Source organism: Schistocerca americana, chromosome 2 (genome assembly GCF_021461395.2).
Source record: "Schistocerca americana isolate TAMUIC-IGC-003095 chromosome 2, iqSchAmer2.1, whole genome shotgun sequence".
In the NCBI taxonomy this organism is placed as follows: domain Eukaryota; kingdom Metazoa; phylum Arthropoda; class Insecta; order Orthoptera; family Acrididae; genus Schistocerca; species Schistocerca americana.
In genome coordinates, this window is record NC_060120.1 from 696,209,130 (window position 1) to 696,224,138 (window position 15,009).

Consider the following 15,009-nt stretch of genomic DNA (forward strand, 5'->3'; position numbering starts at 1 on the left):
ATGTTTTTTTAATTATAGTGAAGTGTACTTCAATAGTACTATGAGTTTTAATAGTAATTTTTATCAAGATAATTAGACTTAGTAAACTTAAAGGACGAAGTTAGTGGAAGATATGAAATGCATTTTTGAAAACAGTTTTAAAAGAAATGTTCAGGTTCTGGATCGTGACTATGACAAATTGAGCCTCTGGATGTTTGTTTTTTCCATGCCTATAAAACATATTAGTACACCATCTGCAGCTATGCCTTAAAGGATAGCCAGTTTCACGATGAGCTTCACGACAAGGGGTATTGGTTCTCATCATCCCATTACACCAATATGATTTTATATGCATTCTTCAAGAGTGGATACCTAGCTGAATGTCCTGCACTATTTGTAATCCTTGGGAGTTTGCCTTCGATCTTGATAGTGTGAAACTTTGTGATCGTTGTGGTGCACCATTTTTCATTATTTGTTAATGATTTCTTTTGAACATTTCTTGAATGTCGACAATGTCCATTTTGTGAAGTGTAACACATGCATCCCATAAAAAGTTGATCTCTACAGCTCTTCGGCACTTATTTTCTTTTGCCTTCTTGATGCACATCATGAGTCATTAGCAGCTAATATTTTTCCTGTCATAATTGTTAATACAACACTTTTATATGAGCCTTACTAAAGATTGAACTTGTGACCTCACACTCAAAGATACAAGGTGAGGAATAGCCCCTTCCCCCTCCCCCCCCCCCCCCCCCCTTCCCAGTACTTGGTTTGTTTTAGGATGGACAGGGATTCCTTTTCCACTACAAAGCCTTTGTTCTTTGTTTATTATGTCAAGGACAAGTTTGGGGAAGAGGCAGCAATTTCAAAAATAAAAAGTGACTCCATTCTGCTTAAAATGGTCTCCCCCACTCAGTCACGGGCACTGCTCACATGTTACAAGGTAGGGGATATTCCCTGTCACTTTAACCCACCATAAAAGTCTGAATATGGTACAGGATATCCTTTTCCACTGAGATCTCCTTTTACAGACGGATGATGATTTGTATGCTGATTTGGAGCAAACAGGTTTGCATTTTGTCTTGTCATGTCCAGCAGGGACCGAAGGTCAACAGAGTGGATACTGGAGCCTTCACCTTGGCCTTTGAAGGTGACTCGTTGCCTGAGAAAGTCAAGATGATGATGTATCACTAAGACGGCAAGTCATATATTCCTCCTCCCATGCTGTGCTAAAAATGCATGTGATTCTTTCTGTTGCAGTGCCACCCCTGTCTGTAGGTATTGTGGCCATCAGTTGCATAAGATCCTTGTGCTCCTTTCCCATCTGTGTCAGCTGTGGGGAGCACCATCCTATTGTTCAACAGACTGCACCATATTGAAAGGCAAAAAGAATATCCAGGAATACAATACACTAGATTGTTTTGCATATCAAGAAGCCAAGAAGAAATAACATTGCCTACATGTATGCAATGATGTACATTGGTGCTACAACATCATCATCCTCTTCGGAGAGTGTGCCATTGCCTTTTGTGTATTCTATGTCTGGGCCCCGGGGCTGCCTGACTACACTGGCTTCCTCGATGGTTTGGCATCCTCCTCCTATGACTTCCCCCACACCTCCTTTGGAATTGTCGACTCCATATCTGCTGGGGGCACCAGCCCCAACCTACAGCTAGAGAAGTAATGAGCTCTTACAGCACCCCTTACCAGGAAGGGATCCTGTGGGACATTTCCTTCCCAGAACTGTGCTAACCTACAACCAGATGCCAGTCAGTGGCTGGAGGAGCCACATGTTACAGGTCTAAATCGTTGAAGGACAAGTAGTAGTCCTCCAAAAAGGAGGTGGTTCTGATGGCCCCCTGGCTGCCATTCCCCAAATGCTCCACCTCTGATGCAGCATTCCTGGTGGCCCATATGGCCTGCCCCCTCCCCCGTCTGCCTCACGCACCTTGATTCAGAACAAATGTGTATTGATGGTGTATTTTCACAACCAGTGGCAGTAGGCAGCACTGAGGCCTGACCTGCTTCCTTGGTCCATTCACAAACCCACGGGATACTGATAGTGTGGTGCTCCAGTGGAACTGTAGTGGTTTCCTCCAGGAAACTTCTTTCCCAGCAGTGTGGACCCCTACCCTCTGTGGCTATTGGGGCTATTTTAAGAATCACACTGACTAAAAGAGCATCGGGCAGTGTTTGCACATACATTCTAGACTCTCTACAGTAAACACACCTATGGAGACTGTGGTTGTTTGTGTGACGACTTCTCTGGAATTTACCGTCTGTCACATGTATCTCAGTTCCAACGATGAAGTGTCCCAGAATGCATTGCCTGCAATGTTTTCCCAGCTCGCTCCACCCTACTTAATATTTGGTGACTTCATTGCCTGCAACCATATGTGGGGTGGAACTGTGACCACTGGTCACAGTAAAGCTGTCAGAAATTTCTTGCAGAGCTTGATCTTGGCCTCTGGGATACCAGTTTTTGCACACACTTCAGTGTGCCATATGGCTCTTATTCACTCATTGGCCTTTCCATTTTGAGCCCAGATATTCTCCCATCGAACCGCTGGAAAGTTCACGATGACCTGTGCAATAGTGATCATTTTCCCATCGTTTTGACCCTCCGTTGGCATCACTCGCCTGGGGATCCACCCAGATGGACTCTCTTTGAAGCTGACAGGGACCCTTTCATGATTGCCATTGCCCTTCACAACCTGTCTCATAGAGATATCACTGCAGTTGTCCAGAGCACAGCTGCAGCCATTCTATTTTCAGCTGTCTCATTGATCCCCCTCACCAGAAAATAGTACCTTAGTGGACCCCCAAAATCACCATAGCCATTAGAAATTGCAGGTGGACTCTCCAAATCTGTATGCCATACCTGTTGATGGAGCATTTCATTGCCTTTAAACAGCTCCGTGCCCAGGTCCACTACCTCATTAAAATGACAGTAACAAGAATTCTGGGAGAGGTATGTTGCTACCATTGGACCCTGTACCCCTCCTTTGCAGACTTGGGTGAAAATTTGACACCTCTGTCGACACCAGTACCTCACAGGTATACCTGGTATCTCTATGAGCGGTAATGTCCACACTCATCCAGGTGCTGTAGCCCAACATTTTGCTTTTCATTATGCTCGAGCCTCTGCATTTGAGAATTATCAGCCTGCATTTTGTGTCCTCTAACAGCTGGTATAGATACTACCATTACCGTATACTGCACGTCAGCTGGAACCTCATAATGCCCCGATCAGTGAGTGGGAATTCCTGAGTCCTAGTCCTTTGCCCTGATGTGGCTCCAGGACCAGACCATATCAACAGCAAAATGATCCATTATCAGTGGATTGCCAATGTCGCATTCCTACCCTTTCAACCATGTCTGGAGCGAATGTGAGTTCCTGTTTCAGTGGTGAAAAAGGGTGATTGTCCCAGTACTGAAATCGGATAAATACCACCTTGAGTTGGACAGTTATTGCCCATTTAGCCTCACTAATATTCTCTGCATGTTGCTTGAATGTATGGTGAGTTTCAGTCTTCTGGATCTGTCCCAGGGTAGTTTTCACCAGGTCAGTTTTACTGCTGACTATTAGGTCTGCCTGGAGTCTTCTATTTGCTCAGCTTTCGTCTGGCGTCAACATCTTATTGCTGTCTTCTTTGAAATGCATAGGGCTTAAGAAACCACATGTCATCGTCACATCCTCGCTACCCTCCATGAGTGGGTCTCTGGGGCCAATTCCCAATTTTTGTCTGAACTCCCTGTCTTGCTGTACTTTCCAGGCTCAGGTTGATGCTTCCCACAGTACTCCCCTTACACAAGAGATAGGGACCCACAAGGCTTTGTATAGAGTGTGCCACCATTTCTAGTGACTGTCATTGATCTAGCTGTGCCTGTGGGGTAATGTCACCCTCTCTGTGTACTCATGACTTTTGAACCTACCGTTGTTCCTCAACTGCGAATGAAGCTGAACGCCATCTGGAAGGTGCCATATGAAAGACACAGTCCTTGACTCTCACCAGTGACTTCCATTTTCCACTGCCGAGACATATGCTGTGCATTTCTGTTGCCATCGTATTGTCCATGTCCAACCAAAACTCATCTCGAGGACCGATTGCTGAATGTGCTGGAGTCTTATCATTTTTTGGGATTGGCCTTTGATGTCAGATTTATGTGGATTGCCCTTCTTTGCCAACTTAAGCAGACGTACTGGTCGCACCTTAATACCCTTCACTGTCTCAGCAAAATCAGCTGGGGTGTAGACCATTATACATATTTGTGGCTCTGCAAAGCTCTGCTTCTATCGCATCTTGATTAGAGTGTCTGGCATATGGCTCAGCACTGCCTTCAACACTGTGGATGCTGGACTCTATACATCATTGTGAGGTCCAACTTGTGACAGGTACCAAGCAAGGTGGTGCAGTGGTTAACACACTGGACTCGTGTTCAGGACGACAACAGTTCAAACATGTATCCAGCCATCCTGATTTAGGTTTTTCCTGATTTCCCTAAATTGGTTCAGGGAAATGCCGAGATGGTTTCTTTGAAAAGCCGTGGCCAATTTCCTTCCTCATCCTTCCCTAATCTGAGCTTGTACTCCATCTCTAATGGCTTCGTTGTCGACGGGACATTAAACACTAATCTCCTTCTCCTTGTGGTAGGTGCCTTTCGGACCAGCCCTGTGAACAGCCTACTCATGGATGCTGGTGTCCCTCCCCTTCAGATCAGGCACCAACAACTGCTACTCAACTATGCAATATACATACACTGCTCTCCTGAGCATCTGAACTACTGTGTTCCTATTTCCTGGTTGGTAGAGCTACCTCCCCAAACAGAGGCCAAGGTCTGGAATCACGATTGTAGCTCTACATTTACATATGTACTCTGCTAGCCACCAAGCGGTGTGTGGCGGATGGCACAATTTGCGCCAAAGTCATTTGCGCCAAAGTCATATTTCTCCCTCTCTGTTCCACTCGCAGATCACGTGAGGGGTAAAAACAACTGTCTGTACGCCTCAGTATGAGCTCTAATTTCCCTTATCTTTGAATGGTGATCATTGCGTGATCTGAAAGTTGGTGGTAATAATGTATGCTCTACGTCCTCAGCGAAGATCGGATTTCGGAATGTAGTGAGCAGCCCCTTCCGTTTAGCACGTCATCTATCTGCAAGTGTATCCCACTTCAAATTTTCTGTGAGATTTGTAACGCTCTTGCGATGGCTAAATGTACCAGTCACGAATCTTGCTGTTTTTCTTTGGACCTTCTCAATCTCTTGAATGAGACCAAACTGGTAAGGGTCCCATACGGACGAACGATACTCTAAGACTGGATGAACTAACGTATTGTAAGCATTTTCCTTTGTAGGAGGACTGCGTGACTTGAGGATTCTACCAATAAACTGCAATCTAGAGTTCACCGTGCCCGTTACTTGTGTAATCTGATCATTCCATTTGAGATCATTTTGAATAGTCACACCCAGGTACTTGACGGACATTACTGCTTCCAAAGATTGGGCATTTATTTTGTACTCGTACATTAATGGAGATTTTCGCCTCGTTATATGCAATAGGCTACACTCTTATATTAAGAGATAACTGCCAGTCATCTGCTCTGAGCCGGCCGCGGTGGTCTAGCGGTTCTAGGCGCGCAGTCCGGAACCGCGCGACTGCTACGGTCGCAGGTTCGAATCCTGCCTCGGGCATGGATGTGTGTGATGTCCTTAGGTTAGTTAGGTTTAAGTAGTTCTAAGTTCTAGGGGACTGATGACCACAGTAGTTAAGTCCCATAGTGCTCAGAGCCATTTGAACCATCTGCTCTGAGCTCCATCTTTCCCCCGTGTTGCCTTTTGTCAGGAAAAAAAAACTGTGCGCCCCCCCCCCCCCCCCCCCCCTCCAAGTACCTGAATGAACATTTCAATCACATAAATTAGGAACAGGTATTAAAAAACTTTTTTGTAGGAATAGGTGTCTTGAAACTTTGAGAACAAGATTCTGCGACACTTTTAAATGACATAGCAATATGTGGGTGTTTGGAGTTTGCAATTAAGGATAATCTCAGAGAATACTGCTGACTGCGGGCATCTTGCCACAGCAGAGACACTTTACTCTTCAAATGATAAAAGAAGCTAGAACCAAGGAGACAGGAAGTGAAAGGAAAAAAAAGAAGAGCAGTTGTTTTAGAATGAATAACGCAAAGGTTTTGGACTGTTCTGACGAACTCTAGTAGACTTTTTTTTGTACTTTGAGTTTGAAGTTGGCTATTGCAATAGCAAAAACTAATAATTTCAGTAAAAGTTAAAAGTGTAGTTCATGAGTCAATTAGGGCTGCATTATATTTCACTGTTTCTATTATGTCTTCACGAGACAAACATTCAAACAATTGTATTCGTAAGTTTTATTACAGAAGGAAAAGATTACAATACTTAAATGTCAAATTCACAGATGTGTCGCAAGCAAGGGGTGACATACAAAATAGGTAATCTTCTTCAGTATAAACAGTTCCAAGTCTGTACTACATAGTGTGCAAGTGAAGTAACTAGAGTTGACACTTCTATCCAAGTCGTTAATCTTAAAGCTGCTATTCAACTGGACCGTCACCAGTCGGTCGTGGCGCTTTGTCCTCTTCAGATAGGGGGCTGCTGCTGTCATGTTGTCATCCTGAAGAAGGGTTGGTCAGCATGTGATTGGCTGTGGTCTTCTCACAGTCATCTAACAATCTGTCATTCCCGACTGATGTGCCGGCACGTGACTTTACGCTGTAACAGTTTCTGCACCATCCCAATATGATACGTGTTATTTTGTGGAGAGCATTTGCCGCTGAGTTAAATAGAAATGAAAAATTGCTCTACGTAATCCTTTCTTATTGATGACCTGACCTGGAATGACGGTGTGTATGTCAAATACCCCTCCAAACTAAAACTGGTATTGTGAAAGAGGTAATTAGTGTTACTGTATATATTCTAATTTGAGAGAATGGTGACAGTATTTTCCAGTGAGCATTTTCTTTACTTTGGCTATTGTTGATTCACAATAGATTTGTTGAGACCGTTAAACTGATAGTGTAAAATTTCCCATAGAAACAGTAATATTATAGGTAACCTTGCATGTAATGTACAAAAAATGTGAGTATTTAATCTGTTGGCACACAGAGTGAAGTAATTTGTTAAAATGCACTGCTCAGCAAAACTTAAGGATAACAACTTGGTCGAAATGAATGAAAGAGTTGAAGCATGTTGCCAGAGGTCTCCTTGTCATGCACAGAAATGTGGACGTCATACAGCACGAGGTCAGCGACTATAGTGCCAATTGGAGCTGGCCCCTTAACATGAAGCAGTTATGGTGTACTGTTGTGGTGGTCTTCATTACAGCATGGTATAGAAACAAAGTTTGGATTATTTCACATTAGAAGAATCATCTGGAACAAAAACGAAGTGTGTCTTGTGTAGCTCGGGAGTTTGGTAATGCTCACAGCATTGTTTTTCATGCGTGGGGAGCATTCCAAACCACGAGCACTGCTGTCCGAATGAGAGGAGGTGGTCAACTACAGTAGCAGATGTATGTCTCATTCTGCAACAGCCAAGGAGTGACCCATGTCAAACGACAGTGCAATTGTTGCAGTCACATTTAACAGTACTGCAAGGCACAGTCTCTCACTCCACAGCGGCACAGCAACTGATTACGGCTGTTTTCGTTCGTTGCTGGATGACGAGCACATTGTGTTCTATTGATGCCTGTTCATCAGCGGCAACCTTTCGCGGTTGTGCCAAGAGTATAGGGACTGCACCCGTGAGGAGTAGATCATGCACTCTTCTTGGATAAGAGCAGATTAACAGTGTAGTGCTTCTGGATTTACCCTCATATGGCAAGTGGTGGAATATGTGATGTGCCCAGAAACATTGTCAGACATGATTGTCTTGGTAGTCCAGGTGTTATGATTTAGGAAGACATAATTTTACATTTCCCAAATCTTTGAACATGGTACATTCATCGTTCAGTGTTATTGTAATACTGTACTCCTTCCCCATGTACTTCTTTTCAGGGGTGCATTTGACCCTGATATCATTTTTATGAATGACATTGTGCAACCACATCAAACAGTGGAGGTGGAGCAGCTGTGGGAATGAGAGGATATTCAGAAAATGGATTGACCTTCCCGTCCCACCAACATAATTCATATCGAGCATTTGTGGAATGCCCTGTAGATGTGTATTGATGCAATCCACAAACACTAATTGTCCAGCAGTTGTGAACAACACTAGTGGAAGAATGTAATGCCCTACCAAGTACCTCTTACCAACATTATGGCCAGCATGATGCAGCATGCCTTGCTGTTTGTGGCGATCACTCACCCTATTAAGAACCATGTCCTAACTTTTGCAATGTCCAGGGAACCATCATAAGTTGTGCTAGCTTTTCAATTTAATTATTATTTTTGAATAAGGTCATATCTGTTTCTCATAATGTATTTCTTTCAGCTACCTTCTATTCTAAACATGTATTTCTTTCAGCTACCATCTATTCTATACTGTAGCAGTTCTTTCTCTGTACGGTCCAAGTTTCATCGAGCTATGTTACTTGGCAGTGATACACCATGCAAAAGTTTTGCACACCAATGTATATTACATATAAGGAAATGTTAACTTTTCAGTGTTTTAAACATTATGAGAGAATTTCTTCTTTTTCACTTTTAACTGTGGTTAGAGAGGTAGATGATTCATAGCTGAGTAAGTGAACAGTTTAGTGTATTCCCACCTACAGTTTCCAGTTTCTCTCCTTGGACAAGGGTACTGGATAACATTTCCATAAAAATATGCAAAAAGTCCCTTTAATATCTGCAACTGTGCAGTGATGATGAACTTTTGATGGTGTTGTGCTCTGGTATAAGGAGGTCTTGGATAAATCAGCAGAAGTGGAATATCAAGAATATCATAAGGAGCTGTACTTCAGCCATCAGACCTTTATCTACATATGCTTGAAATTGTGAAAGCAGATGTGCGTGGAGGCTAAAGTGGTTTTGTTGTTAGTACCACTTTTCAGATTCCCTTTCTAGTTTTATTGTGTGGTTCCTGTCAGTATACTGTGCTGAAGTTGCAATGCAGAAATGACCTTTGATTCTCAGCCTCCACGTCCCATCTCAAAAACTTTTTGCGAGGAGATCGGTTAAAATAAGCATTTCGAATATCTTTGTAATAATGCTGTTATCCGGTTGTGTAATATATGTTTCTTTAAACAACATAAATGATACAATTTTTAGTATTTATCATTCACGCATAACTTACATGTTAGTTTAACATCTTCTGTTCTAGGAAAATAGTGTGTGTCAGATAGAAATATCAGATCCTGATAGTAATTATGCCACTGAGGTAATAGAAAACAGCGAAATCACAGATAATAATGGCGATGTTATACAAATAAAAATAGAACAATCTGAAGAGTCTAATTCGAGGGAAGTACATAGAAAACGTGGAGTGAAAAGGAAACAGAAGACTGCTAATGAGCCACAAGATTATGATGCACAGGACAAGGTTTGTATAATGGGTTGTATCAAGTTTAATTGTAACAAAAGAGTTAAAGTTGGGCATTTATTCACTCTTAATAACCTGTCTTTGTGTGTTGCTCCAAAAGAACTCCTAGGCTTCAGGTAGTCTAATATGTAGGGTAACTGCTTAGTGTGAATTAGCTTCTTGCTTGATGTTATTGGTTTTGCTGTTTCCTGATTGTGACATAAATATGGCGTTTTGTGTTGTACATCGATGTACTTGTTGCAGATCATCTGAAAATCTCTAGTTACTGCTGTTTTGCATTTACTCGTAAGATATAATAGTGGAACTCAGTATATTTCTGTAATTTACATTTACTAATTCTGCTAAGATTCATTTACCTATTCATTGTGTGGTTTTCTGAAAAGATCCTATTCAGTGTGGGTTATATTTTAGTCCTATTCAGTAGGAGATGTATATTAGTGTAACCATTATAGTCCCAAAATTACCAAGTATTGAAAAATCATGATAACACCTACTTGAGTGATAGGTCATTGGTGCACTACATGCAGGAAGCACCTGCTTGGATAACAGAGTATATATATCTCCCCCCCCCCCCCCCCCCCTAAGGCTGGGTGACAGTTCGGTATTCTCTGAATATTTGGTGGTAAAATCAAATCACGAACAAAGTGAAGACAGCCACTGTCAGAATTTTAACAGTAAATTGCTGAACCATTTGTAAAAGGTTCCTGAATTTACTACTCTCCAGGAAATTTGTCACACTGAAATTATTCACGGGACTGAGAGCTGGGTGGAATGTGAATAGAAAGCTCTGAAACATTTAGTGAGATACACAACATATATTGAAAAGACACATTGGATATCATAGGAGGGAGAGTGTTCTTTGTAGTCGAAAAAATAATGTCCTCCTTTGAGGTCAAAATTGAGCCTGACTGTGAAGATATCTGTGAACACAAACTTTGAACTGATTGTAAATTGTGCCTTAGAGAAATGTGTTAAAGTGGATTACAGATGGGAATGCCAACAGAGAAAAGTTAGCGAGAAATTTGTGCATCTATGAAAAGATAGATGTTCCAAGCATGTAACAACTTCACTTGTAATCCTTTGCAAAAGATCTTCCTAAGAACCTGAGAAAATTCTGGTCCTATGTAAAAACACTAAGCAGAATGAAGTCTTCTGTAAAGTCAGTCATCAGTTAGTCCAGTGTGACAAAAGAAGACAGCAAAAGGATAGCTGAAGTTTTAAATTTCGTGTTTAAGAAATCATTTCGTGCAGAAGAATTGTACAGATGTCATGTTGTTTGACCATAGTACAGACTTCCACTTGGAAGCCATACTAATAACCATCTCTGGTATAGAGAAGCAACTGAGCAAGTTGAAACCAAATAAATTACTTGGTTTGGATGGAATCCCAGTTCAATTTTGCAGAGAGTACTTTACAGTCTTGACCCCCTTAGTTAGCTTACATTTACTATCACTCTGTCATCCAGCCCAAAGTTCCAAGCAAATCGGAAAAAAATGCAGTTTACTCCAGACTATTCTAAGGTTAAAAGAAGGTACCCGCAAAATTACCGAACCTTAACACTGATTTTCTGGAGAATTCCAGAGCGTATTCAAAGTTCAAATATAATAAATTTCTTTGAGGCAGAAAAGCTTCTGTCCACAAATCAACAAAAATTTAGAGAGCATTATTTGTGTGAAACTCGGCTTGCCCCTTTCTCACATGATATCGTGTGAACTATGGATGAAGGTCAAGAGGCAAATCCCATCAATTAAATATCTAGGTGGAACATTGCAAAGCGGTATGAAATGGAATAAGCTCATAAAGATGGTAATAGGGAAGGCAAATGGTCATCTTTGATTTATTGGGAGAATTGTAGGAAAGTATAGCCCATCTACAAAGGAGACAGCTTATAGAACATTAGTGTGACTAATTTTTGAGTACTGCTAGAGTGTCTGGGATCCTCAGCAGGTTAGCCGGCTACTGTGGCAGAGCGGTTCTAGGCGCTTCAGTCCGGAACTGCGCTGCTGCTACAGGTTTGAATCCTGCCTTGAGCATGGATGTGTGTGATGTCCATAGGTTAGTTAGGTTTAAGTAGTTCTACATTTAAGGGACTGGTGACCTTAGATGTTAAGTCCCATAGTGCTTAGAGCCAGCCGTTTGAACCTCAGTTAGGTTAAAGGAAGACAATGAAGCAATTGGGAGGCATGCTGCTAGATTTGTTATCAGTAGGTTTGATCAACATGTGAGAGCTACAGAGATGCTTTGTGAACTGAAATGGGAATCCTGGAGGGAGGATGATGATCTTTTCGTGAAACACTGTTGAGAAAATTTAGAGACCCAGCATTTGCAGACTGACTGCAGAATGATTCTACTACTGCCAAAGTACAGTTCGCAAAAGGGCCATGAAGACAAAATAAGAGAAATTATGGCTTTAATGGAGGCACAGTGTGTCATTTTTCCTTTGCCACAGTTGTGAGTGGGACATTTCTTATACTTTTATATCTATCTTGGCAATCGTAAAAATTTTGCGTCTTGGGGGCAGGTACTGGCCAGCAGTTCTGTCTCACAATTTTATAATTTTCTTAAGTGAATTTTCCTTTTAATACAATGTGATTAAGCTGTATTTGTTCTAAGGCCTTTGCATTCTCATGAAAAGATGCTTGAATGTACATATTTCAGTGCAGATTCAGTATTTTCTAGAACGCCATGTGTTTCATAAGTGAAATTTAGATATTGAAAAATATTTTGAATTCCTAGAAAAATGGAATAAATTTTTTATACTTGGTGTATATGACACTATTGTTTTCAAACCTGTGTGCAGTCTCAAACTTGCCCAATTAAAACAGTTGAAAAAAATTATCAATTCATTTTCAGTTTGCAGTGTACAGATTACTTTAAACTGAAACATGGAATTGTATATTTTCTCAGATATTTGTATCAAACACAAATATAGTAATTTGTTTCAGATCCATGTAATTCACTTTGTGCCAGCTATTCACATATACAGAGAGACAGTGAAGTAGGAAATCCATAAAATAAAACTTACACGATACTATTTGTGCATTGTGAACTAACTTTAATTGTCAGAGTATGAGGGGTTGCCTGGATTGCCTGTGTAATGTTTTTCCCTTTGTACGAGGTCTGTTAAAAGAATTCCAGAACATTCATAATTTCGTACCAATGGTGTGTTGGAGTGAAACGGGATTGGCATCCCTGTATACACCTGTGTTCAATCTATAACTGCTGAAGTTTCATTGCTGTATGTCTGTTAGTTATTGTTCAGTGTTGTATTGAGTTGAAAGTTGTGTCGCACAGTTTTCAAATTTCAAGACATTACATTTAGAGGAATGTCTGCATTAAATTTTGCATGAAACTCAAGAAAACCTTTACAGAGACACACCAAATGAAGCAGGGAGCCTACAGTGATTAGCTCTTAAGCTGTACTTGGTGTTACAAATGGTTAACACAGTTTAAAAATTGACTGGATGGAAATTAAAATGATCCTCATTCAGGATGCCCTTCAGTGTCTGATGATGCTCATTTTAAATACATGAACAAAATTGTGCATTTCAGTTGAAGCCTGACTGTCCATGAGATTGCAGAACAATGTAACATTTCAGTTGGATCATGTTATGAAATCCTGAAATAGCATTTTGGAATGCATTGTGTTGCCTTGTAGTTTGTCCCATGGCTCATGAGTCAAGACCATAATGACCTTTGCCTTGCAATGTGTGAAGAGCTTTTGGAGTGCACAAATGAGAACGAGATTTTACTTAAGAGAATCATAACTGGTGATGAGCTGAGTCTACAGTTATGATGATGAGGCCAAGGTTCAGTTTCACAGTCGGTTGGGAAAGGTTTTCCAAGATCATAAAAAGCTCATCAGGCTAGATCAAATGTCAAAGCCATGCTGAAAGTTTTCTTTGACTTTGAAGGATAAGTTGATCATGAATTCATGCCGCAGGGACAGACTGATAATCAATGGTGCTATCGCAACATGTTGCAACGCCTGCAAGAAAATGTGAGAAGGAAACTGCCTGAAATGCAGTGGGACAATTCATGGTTCTTGCATTACAGTAACACAGCTGCACATTCATCCCTGGTGGTGCACAACTATTGCATAAAAACCGAAATCACTGTACTGCCTATAAGTGATGTGGCACAGTGAATAGCACACTGGACTAGCATTGGGAGGACAACAGTTCATGCTTCAGGCAAATGCTAGGATGGTTCCTTTCATAGGGCATAGCTGACTTCCTTCCACATCCTTCCTCCAATGGGACTGATGACCTCGCTGTTTGGTCCCCTTCCCCAAGTCAACGAACCAACCGTTGTACCACCTGATGGTGATAGCTCTGAAAGATAGTAACACTCCCTTGTTTTAGTTGTTGGGCTCATTGAGGACTCAACACCTCAAATAACGTGGTTTTTACCTTTACTAATCCCACTGCTTACATTTTATGGAGCTCATGTCTTAAATTATTTTACTGTGTTTCATTTAACTGTCCCTGGAAACTGGGTTTTTTACCAGCACAGTCTGAGCCCCCTAATAATTTAGGGATCCCTAACAACTTGGGAAACACCCTCTTGGTGCCAGAGCTGCAAGCTCCCCATGTGCAGGCCTAGGAATATGTGCTTTTCAACTTTGGGATACAGTGATTCTGAGCAAAGGTTACCATGCCAGGCAGAGGAATAATTACCAAGGCAGGCAGCCATTGCTGTGCGGCTGGGGTGGGAGGGGTTAGCCATGGGGAGAGTTCCCAGATGGAATGGGTGACACAGTGGCAAATGATCTGCAATGTGTAGGATCAAAACATTGCACCGTGGTGGCTGTGTGGCCCATGTAGTCTCACCAGATAGAACAGTATATTCAGTGCAGAAAGGTACAACTCAAAGCACTTTCCTTCATTGACCACATCTTTGTTGGAAAGCAAATTCAATAGAAATTGCAACAATTATTCCCCTCAGCTTCTAAATATGTACACTTTTTGCATACAAAACCAATAGAAAAATGGTAAATGGCTGCATCCTCTTTAAAAGAGTGACACTCACTGAGTCATAGACATTGCCTCCTATGAGAAGCTTGGCGACATCCTGTATTGCAGTCACAATCACCCCCCCCCCCCCCCCCCCCCCCCTACACACACACACACACACACACACACACACACACACACACACACACACACACACACACACACACACCCCCTCTATGAAAGAACTTCATCATGCATCTCACATTACAGGCAGATGAAGAACTGCATACAAACTTGGAAAAGGAAAAATGGGATGTCTATTTTGTTTTCTGTATTCAACAAGCACCAAAGGATAATAGTGTGGATAATGGAGCTTTCATTTTGGCTTTTGAAAGGGATGTATTACTTCAAAAGGTCAAACTAATGGTTCACCCCTGTCATGTAAAGCTGTACCTGATTTTACAGTTTATATTGCCTGCAAGGTCATAAACAATAACATGAACAGCAACGGTCCCAACACACTTCCGTGGAACACACCCAAAGTTACTTCTGTCTCTGA

General features: G+C 41.6%; 1 protein-coding gene across 1 annotated transcript in view; it reads left to right on the plus strand.

Moving 5' to 3' along the window:
- Positions 1 to 15,009, plus strand: part of LOC124595041 (zinc finger protein 37-like) — a 69,576-nt gene that overhangs the window by 14,853 nt on the left and 39,714 nt on the right. The window contains exon 4 of the mRNA XM_047133604.1: positions 9,277 to 9,495. Within this exon, the coding sequence (XP_046989560.1) occupies positions 9,277 to 9,495 (219 nt within the window). The remainder of the gene's footprint in view (positions 1 to 9,276; positions 9,496 to 15,009) is intronic.